Source organism: Venturia canescens, chromosome 1, assembly GCF_019457755.1.
Source record: "Venturia canescens isolate UGA chromosome 1, ASM1945775v1, whole genome shotgun sequence".
NCBI lineage: Eukaryota > Metazoa > Arthropoda > Insecta > Hymenoptera > Ichneumonidae > Venturia > Venturia canescens.
The window spans coordinates 36,418,872-36,429,893 of record NC_057421.1 but is presented as its reverse complement, the minus strand read 5'-3'; the positions used below and the strand labels follow the sequence as shown (position 1 = coordinate 36,429,893).

Here is an 11,022-nt window from a genome sequence, read left to right as displayed (position 1 = left end):
CAGTCACTTGTATCGTTGTATGTCAATATCATCATAAAAAAAAATGAAACAAGCTAGCAAAAAAAAAGAACGTATATACGCGAAAAATGATGAGACGCACGCAACAACCTCGGCTCTTCTGATTAAAACATCAAATGTCTAAATTAACGAGTAAAATAAAATTTAACGTCATGCAATTAATACGTGAGTGACGATAATCCGCATGACAAACAAAATTGGATATAAATACGTGAGAAAGGAACAATAAAAAAGTGATCGCTGAACGAAGGTAGGGAGAGCTTCTACTCGCTTTGTTTATGGAGATCAGCTGTATTGCCAAAACATTCGTGTCACTTCTGTTTCTCAACATCGAAATGACACGTCGGTCGAATCATCTCGTTTCTATTTTCATCGATGAATTTATTATTTTGCTGAGTGTACGATACTGAAAGAAAAAAAATCATGAGAAATATGTGATACTGGAAAATTCTGAAATCAGAAATTCGGATGAAATTGGATTTTTGAAAATTACACTTTTTGTGTTGTAACAAAAATGCAACTGCGATGAAAAAACAAAGAGAATAGGAAAACTTTTTTTCTTTCAGTTCTAACATGTATTAATATTTGAGTATTGTTGAATCTTAACACATTTACGAATTGGAGAACGTTTTTTCCATTGTCGTACTAATAATTAACATTGTACACAAATTTTCCTGTAACATTTTAGTACTCGTCTATTTTCATCTCGTCTATGACGACACATTCATGACTAAAAAAAATTAGTCTCAAATGCTTTGTCTCTAAATTGCCTGATCATTCACAAAACATTTGACGATCCGCCATTGCCAATGAGGCATTCATACATGGCGATTGCATTTTAGATGTATGGAGATGCGAGACTGTCGAACTGCCGAGTAGATTAAGTAAAATCTAAATGACATGAGAGAATGAAACGTGACACTGTCATTACCTGCGTGGAGCCAAACCGCAGAGCAAGAACGGTAAGGCTCTAGCGAGAAGCTTGTCCCGATTAAAAATTCTCACTGGCTTTAAACTCATGGTTAACTAAATAATAAATGTGAATACCAATCAATGATCAATTTTCTATCTAGCTAAAAATTTTCATGAATTTTCATCCACAAAAATATCAATGAAGTTAATTTTTTCGTAGTGGTAAAAATTTGCAGCAATTCCTCAGTAGTTTAAATGATTATCGATATTTCTATTAGTTGTTATGGTAAATCGAATAGAATACCATATTTTATTATAGCTATCAATTTTTCATAGCTAGCGATGCAAAATAAAATTTGAATAAATATAAAGAACTGCTTTTGTTCCAATTGGACACACGCTTTTATTTTATTGAAGAAACAGCCTATACGAATTTTTTCTCTGGTTTTCGCGCCTTTCATTCCCCATCTGCATGTTCTGTTTTTTTTTTTTTTTCATTATATGCGTAATTTTTATGTCACCTTTTTCCTGTGCTTCCATTTAGAATTTTTGCAATGAGAAAACAGTTTATTCCTCTAGTGCATATAGGACATGGGTTCTATTGAAAAAAAATAAATTAATAAATAAACTACTTTGCACTTCAACAAAACGGGTTCATCATAGATTATAATTTGGTGGTGGAATACTATTTGTGATTTTTTTATAGGTGCGGTAGCCTAAATTGAGAGAACCCTTTAAGGCGATGTGGAAAAAACGAGTGTGAATGGGAGGCTAGTAGAATTGCCTGAAAGATTGAATTTTCATTTATTTCATCTTCATAAAATAACTAATAAGAGCAATATAATGTATACACTCTGTCATCCCTTGTCAAGAATAATTCCTTATGTCAATATATGTTGTTTTCTCAGATACTCATGTTGGATTTTTCAATGTTCGAAATTAGAAAGAAACAAAGAATGAAAACGCAACCTGAATTATTATTCCTTCCTTCATTGTGTATGGTCTTTGTTGTTAATGATATTATTTTATATTTATTGGATTTGCAGATGACAACTGTACTTGATGGCAGCTACCAGCAGCTCGATCATCACAGGGACATTGATGATGAGACCGGTGATGAGGATCGAGACGAAACACCTCAAGACTCTGGTGTGATGATACATGTTGTGCCAGAAGGTGGAAAAGCACGATGGAATCATATAGAGGATCTCGATTCCTTTTTCACGAGAATGTATCATTATCATCAAAAACACGGTTTTGCTTGTATGATGCTCCAAGAATTCTTCGAACTAGGACAATTCATTTTCGTTGTTATTTTCTCAACGTTCCTGTTTCATTGTGTAGACTACGCGGTGCTTTTTAAGTAAGTTCAGAAATGACAAAAATCATAAAATCAGTCGAATTTAAAAAAAAAAGTATATTAAAAGTCATTTGTAGGAAGAAAAAAAATTGCAGCCCAAAAATTGAATGTGCAAAAATTTGAAATTGTCATTTTCAGTTCAGGCAAAGAATAAATATTAAAGATTGATCGGGCTTTCACGTTTTTTAAGACAATATATTAATTGTCTGATATTTTTTCAGAAATGAGGAAGTAGACAATTCGCACAAAACAACAATTAGTGATGCTATTCTGTCATCAAGTGCTTGTCTGGCATCAATGGGTTTGATAACTTGGATCTGTATACTCGTAGCAGGCATCTTTTGGATCCTACGTTTCGTCAAAGTACTTTATCATTTGACTCAATTTTGGGACATTAAATTGTTTTTTAATATTGCTCTCAAGATCGATGACAACGATCTCGACAATCTTACTTGGCATGAGGTACAAAAACGTGTACGGGAAGTTCAAAAGGAACAAGAAATGTGCATACACAAACGTGAACTCTCTGAACTAGATATTTATCATAGAATATTGAGATTTAAAAATTATCTCGTCGCTATGATTAACAAATCACTTCTGCCGGTCCGACTCAAAGTTCCCATCATCGGTGAAGTTATATTCATGACGAGAGGGCTCAAATACAACATGGAACTCCTGTTGTTCTGTAAGTAACTTTTAATTGTTCTCCAGCAGAGATTCCACAAAGTATTTAGTATTTTATTCATCTTGTGTTACGGATTTCAAAAGAACATAGTTTGTAAAATGTTTTTCATCCCTTGATGCTTCTAATTGCTCAATCATTTTCCTCAGCCAACACTAAAAAAATATTTGGCACACTTTGCCGTTTTTGAATTTCGAACACGTCTCATTTTAAGTTAATGACATAAATGAAGCTACTTCTAGCAACAAAATAAAGAGTTAGAAGTTCAAAGCAAACAAAATTTTATGTTTAAAATTTATATTGTGAGAAAAGTGAGAAAAATTTTTGTTTTTAATGAAACTCATAACACGTTTGAAATGTTTATTCGAAACAGGGGGTCCATGGTCACCATTTGAAAACAACTGGCATCTAAAGGAAGATTACAAAAAATTGAATAGACGACAAGAATTAGCGCGTGCACTATCCAAACACATATTGTGGGTTGGAGTAGCTAATCTGATACTTTGTCCGCTCATACTGTTGTGGCAAATTCTATACTCATTTTTTAATTACGGTGAGGTAAGATCTGACAAAAAATTGTATTCTTAAAAGACGAGTGGGAAGGAGCAGCTAATGAGAAAAATGTTCGTTCTGTTTTGTTTTACATCAGTTGATCAAACGAGAGCCTGGAACTCTGGGTTCGCGAACATGGTCCTTGTACGGTCGTTTGTATTTGCGTCACTTCAACGAGCTCGATCACGAGTTGAACGCACGCCTGAATCGTGCCTATCGTCCAGCCTCAAAATACATGAGTATATTCACTTCACCGGTAATGACAGTTATAGCGAAAAACGTGGCATTTGTGGCTGGTAGTATATTGGTGGTGTTGCTGATACTGACGATTTACGACGAGGATGTCTTAACGGTGGAGCATGTGTTCACGACAATGACGATACTCGGAGCGGTCGTGGCTTGTTCTCGGGCTTTCATACCAGACGAGAATCTCGTTTGGTGTCCGGAAACGTTGTTGACAGCTGTTTTGGCACACACGCACTATCGTCCTGACAGTTGGAAAGGCCACGCTCATACGCAAATGACACGTGCACAAATGGCTCAGCTATTTCAATATCGCGCTGTACATCTTCTCGAAGAACTCTTGTCACCGTTACTCACACCATTTATATTGTGCTTTCACATGCGTCAGCGAGCGCTTGATATAGTTGATTTTTATCGAAATTTCACGATTGAAGTCACCGGGGTCGGTGATGTGTGTAGTTTTGCACAGATGGATGTACGTAGACACGGAAATCCAATGTGGCAAACATTACCCACTACGCCGAACGGTGATCGTACAGATGGTTTCGATAATAATTACGGCCAAGAGGAACCTCCGCGCGGACTCAACGTACCGATGTCAAATCAGTACACGCAAGCCGAAGATGGAAAAACTGAATTGTCACTGATACATTTTACTCTCACCAATCCAGAATGGAAACCACCGAGTCACGCTGAAAATTTTGTCACTGCCCTGAGAGAACGCGCTAAAAAGGATGTCAACGTTCTTCCTGGTGACATGAATCCATTGCTTACCAGTCTCAATAGCCTTTCGAGTTTAGGACCTGAGGTACATTCGAAAAATTTTCATTCTATATCTGTTACTTTTCATATTACGTTTTGTAGCGTTTAGATTACATTGGTTTTACATTGAGTTATTCACGTTCCCCATTGTTCTTTCATTTATATATGAAGTATTCCATGTGAAACCGGCGAACTTTTTTCCTGTCCCCCGCCAATTTCGTTAATTTTTATAATATAATTATAATATTATATTGAGTCTAAAAGACACCCCGACGTTTTTTCAGATTGTTCTGACCAGCCATTTTCGACAAAAAATAAAAAAATCCGAACAAACGCCCCTTTTTAAAAATCTGAAAAAATTCCCAAAAATTGTGATTGTGATTGGGATTGGTGATTGTATGTCAAATATTTTAAGCCATCGCCCGTAGTAAAAGTATGATTTTTTCTGTGTGTTTATGAGCTATTGATGTTGGAAAACCCCGAAAAAAATCGAGAAACATGCACTCCGGACCAATAGTTAAATATTTTGGTACCCAAAACTAATTTTCTTCATAATTTTCGAATAATGAAATCAAAATTATTGACTTTTACCAGCTAGTAGTTACCGATTCCCAATATAATATCATTGCAATTTTCTTGCCACAACGTTGGCTTTGCTCATTCAAAAAAATAAGTTCCTTCCGATCCTCCCATGACCAGTGTAATAGCTTCAAATATTGTACGTTTAATCATTTTATATTGGGAATTGGCAATTTCTAGCTGATCAAGGTCTATAATTTTGATTTGATTTTTCGAAAATTGTAAAGAAAATTAGTTTTAAGTACCAAAATATTTAACTATTGGCCCGGAGTGCATGTTTCTCGATTTTTTTTCGGGGTTTTCCAACATAGCTTAAAATGTTTGGCATACGGTCACCATCTTTTGCGAATTTTTTTTCAGATTTTCAAAAAGGGGCGTTTTTTTTGGGATTTATGTTAAATAATGGTTGTTCCGAAAAATCTGAAAATAACGTCAGGGTGACTTTTAGACTTAATATAATCATATTAAAAAAAAAAAAATTAACCAAAGTGGCGGAGGTCAGGGAAAAAATCCGCCGGTACCACATGAGATATCACATATGTGTATTTTCATGAATTATTATTCACGACAGGTGCCAAAATCTTGCCAATATCCCTTGATGCGAGTTTTCCCCCTAATTCTTTACGACTCACGATTCACAATGACGTTGCAAAAAAGAAATAATTGATTTTCCCCTTGTTCTTTTTTTAGTACAACGATATCGTAGCAAGTATAGTGCGGACCACGATGATAAATCACGTAAGCGTGCCGAGCATGAATTTCGCGAATCAAGGCGGTGGTATGTCAGCGACATCCGTAGGTGTTGACGATTCGGCAAGCACGAGATCTGACGCTTTTCCCCACGTCATAAGACGAGGTATGAATCGTGCCGAGGGACCGTTCCACAACGAACGGGGCTTGTTATATGGTCTTCAACAAGGACTGTCGAATCAATCTCTCGGAGCTTCCGTTTTTGGCTCCGGACATGAATTGACCTCCGATCTTTCCGTACCCGTTGAATTCACAGCTGCCGATATGTCCCTATCTACATTGTACCTGCACGAATTGCACCATAGACAAGTAGGTCAAGATTTACGTTGAAATAAATACGATTGCCATAATATTTTATCTTTGCTATTATCAATGTCTTCGACTTCTCATGATCTTCTATGTAAAATAGCTGGATTATATTTTGGCAAACTTTTTTTCGTCAATGATAAATATTTCAATCAAATTGTATTGAAAACCCGATATCTCAGTACCCAAGAGCATCCGTATAGTTTGCAGAATATCCTAATGCTTGCCGGAACGGAGAATGCCAAAATTTATGAAGTTAGGGGTCAGTGTACTTGATGATAAATTGGAAATTGTTTGGAAAAACGGCATTGGCACTTCTCATAATAATGACCATCCCTTCCCGGTGCTACATTACCAAAATTGAACCGGTACCATTGTTTTTTTTTCACCATTGTTCATCATTCGTTCATGGGATATTAACGATTTCTGTATTTCAAATTTCTTCGTGAGCAAAAAAATATAACAACCCAAGCTCAACATAATTTTTCATTTGAAGTACTATTTCAATTTGATTGCTTTCTAAAACGGTTATGACACTCGAATAAATATATATCTTTGAAAAATAGATCCGCAGGCTTTTTGAAGAAAAAAATAATAATTTCCTGCAAAGAAATTTGAAAAAAATGTTCTTAAATTTTTAGTTTACTTCCACAATCATTTATTTTCATTTCGAAAAAGAATAAAATTCCGAAGAAAAATGAAATATCTCGGCAAATATTACGATGCACCAAAAATCCTTTTACAGGGTCTCTTGTGAAGTCAAAAAGAAGGTCTGTGCCAAATTTAAAGCCAATCAGAGGTAACCGCTATCCGGAAGTACAGCCTCGAAAAATATTCTACTCTGAAATGTATAAAGAATGTACAATATCTGAATCTAGCTATTCTCATTTGAAAGAAAAAACATGCAATTCTAACCTTGGAGTCACTTAAAGATGAAAATTATTTTCATTTGTCTCCTAACTGTACCGAACCGGAAATGTAAAGCGTTATTTGCCTTTCAGGTAAGAAGACGGGGCTATCACGAAATGGCAACGCGAAGTATATGGCAACGAAATCCAGTCCAAGAATTAGCAACTTTGCCGGAAGTAAGACAAGAGCGTGCGCCGTTGTTGCACCATCAAGACTCGTCGATAAGAAACGCACGGAATTCCTAGCACCATCAAAACACAAAGTTCGGCTACAGAATAGCTAATTGGTGCAATGATGAACTATTCAAGGAATAAAGTATTTTTTATCCATTTAACGAATACACTGAGACTACGAGTGATTTAATCTCAACGATCAAAAAAACGTGTTTTTGGTCGAGTGGAATATACGTTAATAAATTAGATTAGACAAGTTGAGGGGTTGTTCTACCGTGATGCTCGGATAACAAGTCAAATATTCTGGATACAATTGTCTAAAAACGACTTCATTTCATGTTCAGTTCGTTTTTCAAGTAATTCTTGCGATGGTACGAATATTCAAAAAAAAAATCTGATTTAAAGAATGTACATAGTGAAGCCTAAATTCTGAAATAGATAAAACATCATCTATTCATCTATTCATTACAATGGTCAACAGGAATGAAATTCATGAAGTTCACATCACTTCAAATAGCAGTTCTTGAAAGGTTTTTTTTCAAAATCTTCTTGATAATTAAGTTTTTAATTCAACGTTTCTTTTCAATTTTATTCGATTTATAATGCAATTGATGAAATTATCACGGTAAGATAACCCCTTAATGAATTGAAGATTAAAGAAGAGGAAAAAGAGAGCCGAATTTTTTTTTCTTTAACCACGATCTCGAGTTCGTTACGGCATTCGCGAACGATTAATAGACGATATAGCGTGCGTGGCTCAGAGCGTTTATTTAGCCTCTCTTGTTATTCGTCGATAATGCAAGAATCGAAAAGCAGTGAAGAAGTGAAACCAGATAGGGAAAAAATCAACGATCAATAAAGAGCCTAATGATATGTGCATCCGAGTACCGCTCCTTTTTTTGCGATGAAAAGAAAATAAAACACAATTAAGTTTATATGGAATCTATGATCCCGAAAAAAAACCATTGGAAAAATTACGTCATTCGAAATACAAATTTCAGTTGGAATAGAATATCAGGAAAATATTTAAACTCTCCGAATATAATGAGAAAGAATAGAGTGGATTTTTTCTTAATTTGTTCGTGAATATAAATGGAAAAGACAATTACGATTTGCTTTACGAAGAATAGAAATATTAAATTTTGTTCATGGGTTTCACGAGTTATTAATTATGCGACAACATTACAATATTGTACTGTCATAAGTATTCTTAATTTTCAAAAATATTTTTATACTGGAACATTTATTTAAAAAATGATCTTGAGTTGATAAATTCTTTGTCTATGAGGAGTCTGGGAAACTTCTTACAAAGGTCGGAAAGTTGAGTTAATCGGTGTAATATTTATCATTTATTTCCGTTCCGAGTCAAATCTTTTCGCGGGTTTTGTGACCATTCGTTGCATAATTTGACATCTCAAGATAATTTCTTTAAGGATGTTTGGTACAAAAGTCTAAATAATTAGAAATTGATCAAATTTGGTGATAATGTTCTTTAACATCAAGTGTGAAAACACAATTTTTTTCAAAATTTTCTTTTGCTTAGTTGTCGAGTAATTACGTATTAAAGCAGATTTCTTATGTCCGGAATGTATATGGAAAAACGCAATGCTTATACATGTGAACTTTAGTGATCAATTACTCGATAACTGTACAGAAGAAAAATCTTAAAAAATTTGTATTGTCAAATTTGGCACTAAAGAATATGTTCACCAAATTTTATAAAATTCTGATCATTTTGAATTTTTTAATATTTTTAACATGGTTTAGCATGGGCACCATTGTATCGCCTGTACCAAATATCCTTAAGATAGCCTTCTAATCTTCTGATCGATAAAAACCCGGTTGCATTCTTCCTTTTAGAAGAATTATTACTTGAAGTGCGTACCATTTTATTTTATTTTATTTTTTTTTTAATTTCAATACAATACAATTAACAAAATCTCACACCATGACACTAACGCACAGTTTTCGTGGAAAATTCATTTATCTACTACGGAAAATCAATATTTTTATGTCCATAAAATTATTTTGTGGTGTCAAAGTGCGAAATTCTTCTTGAAAAATTTGTATTATTGGAATTAAGTTGAGTAATCCGAGAAATTCTACATTTTCCAGCGTCTCCACATAGTACCTTTGGATTAAACTAATTTTTACCTTCAAGTCAAAAATATGTCTTATTTGTATTAGTCAAAGACGAATTCACACTCTGTAAGAGGAATGTGAATCTTGAATGGAAAATATTGACACTGTGCAATATCGAAATTGTATTTTTATTTTACGTTCCACGTTACGAACTACGAATATTTTCCTGGATTAAGAACTATTGTGACAGTGCAGTAGCACGGCCAATAGATGATTATAGAAATTATTGAAAAATTGGCACATCGGTAATCTTCGTTAAATAAAAAAAACAATTAGGTTCAACGAAAAATACAACAAAACTTAGATCTTGTCGGACATGCTTGCATCGTCCTGATTTATAAATGATAGTTCTGCAGGATGTGAGGGATATCACTACGATCACCATTTTCACGATTATTAATATTATTACTATCAACATTACTATAAATAATTATAATTGAAAGACAAATTAGTACGGTGAATTTTCGGCGCGATGTTGTATTAATGCTCCGATCGATCTAGTCATGCCTTTATCCTTGTAACGCGAGAGAGACGATTTCATAAGATTTTTTTTTTTTTTTAAATTTTTATTATGCAGCTGATTGTGACAGATAGACAAATGGGTAAAGTCATGAGAGTTTTTGATTTTTCTTTGAGTGATATACCTTTTTTGTATATACGATAATTTTTTAGACGTTTGTTCCACTTGTTATGTCATAAAAACGAGTTGAGAAAGAAAAAACAATCGTATCGCCGTGACCGTTGTAAAACGCGCAATATTACGTTATCTAAGAAAGTGGCGGGGAGATAAAGTACGGGAACACTAAACGGGAAATACTTGAATGAATTTCCAGGTTGTCTTAGATCTAAATGTTGAAAAAAGAAACAAATAACGAACAAGAAAATATATTTAATTCGACCTTCATTGTATAAAACTTTTGGTTTCATTTGGGCATCGGTTTACAGACACACACACAAACTCATACATGTTTTATAAATTGAAGCAGTGTTTGTGGGTACGATGTTAATGTTACTTATGTTATCGCGCTAATTGCAAAATTTCTACTAATACCATCATTTTTTTGGATGCAGCTTAGCTCAATTAAATATTTAACAACGTCAGCAGGTTTCTCTTTTTTCACCGGAGACACATACAATTTGATTATTTTCACTGATATTCGAATGATGAACTTTTCTCTCATTTCATTACCGATGAATATATATATATATTACCTCTAAGAATCACGTGTAATTTACAATTTCAATGCGAATAAAAATACGTTTCGTAATGAAAAGTAATAATCTGCATATTTCTGTGCGGCCCTAAATCATGGTGGTGTGCATTAAGATGATGGATCAGTCGGTAATCACACCTCGAATTTTTGAAATTGAAACTCTTTGACATCGTTCGTCCGATTAAAATAATAAAAATGTCATCGTACGCAGCACGATCGCGAAAATCCGATGACATTTTTATTTTTTCGATCAGACGAACGATGTGGAAAAATTTCCTTTTCAAAATTTGCAGCTATCTCTCTCGCACTCACGATTGTGATTACCGACTGATCCATCATCTTAAAGAAACAAAATTCGATCCATGCGTGCGTGCGTGCGTTGTTTTATAAAACAAAACAAAATATGATAAAATAATTTTT

At 34.3% G+C, this 11,022-nt stretch overlaps 1 protein-coding gene across 2 annotated transcripts; it reads left to right on the top strand.

Moving 5' to 3' along the window:
• Positions 1–54: 54 nt before the first annotated feature.
• Positions 55–10,666, top strand: Atg9 (autophagy-related protein 9). Of its 2 annotated transcripts, XM_043419152.1 has the most exons (8): positions 55–268; positions 861–980; positions 1,977–2,293; positions 2,512–2,975; positions 3,346–3,530; positions 3,622–4,575; positions 5,799–6,167; positions 7,166–10,666. In XM_043419152.1, the coding sequence occupies exons 2-8, from the start codon at positions 927–929 to the stop codon at positions 7,316–7,318; spliced, it is 2,496 nt and encodes an 831-aa protein (XP_043275087.1). In that variant the 5' UTR covers positions 55–268; positions 861–926; the 3' UTR covers positions 7,319–10,666. The 2 variants fall into 2 exon arrangements, with proteins under 2 accessions (XP_043275087.1, XP_043275095.1); XM_043419160.1 differs by lacking the exon at positions 861–980.
• Positions 10,667–11,022: the final 356 nt, after the last annotated feature.

What these genes read in the sequence shown, in the direction of transcription:
- Atg9 (XM_043419152.1), top strand. Translation starts at nt 927, where the DNA reads ATGAAACGTGACACTGTCATTACCTGCGTGGAGCCAAACCGCAGAGCA. An exon ending in CAAACCGCAGAGCAAGAACG is followed by an intron (nt 981 to 1,976) that starts GTAAGGCTCTAG and finishes TTGGATTTGCAG; the next exon opens with ATGACAACTGTACTTGATGG. An exon ending in CATGGAACTCCTGTTGTTCT is followed by an intron (nt 2,976 to 3,345) that starts GTAAGTAACTTT and finishes TATTCGAAACAG; the next exon opens with GGGGTCCATGGTCACCATTT.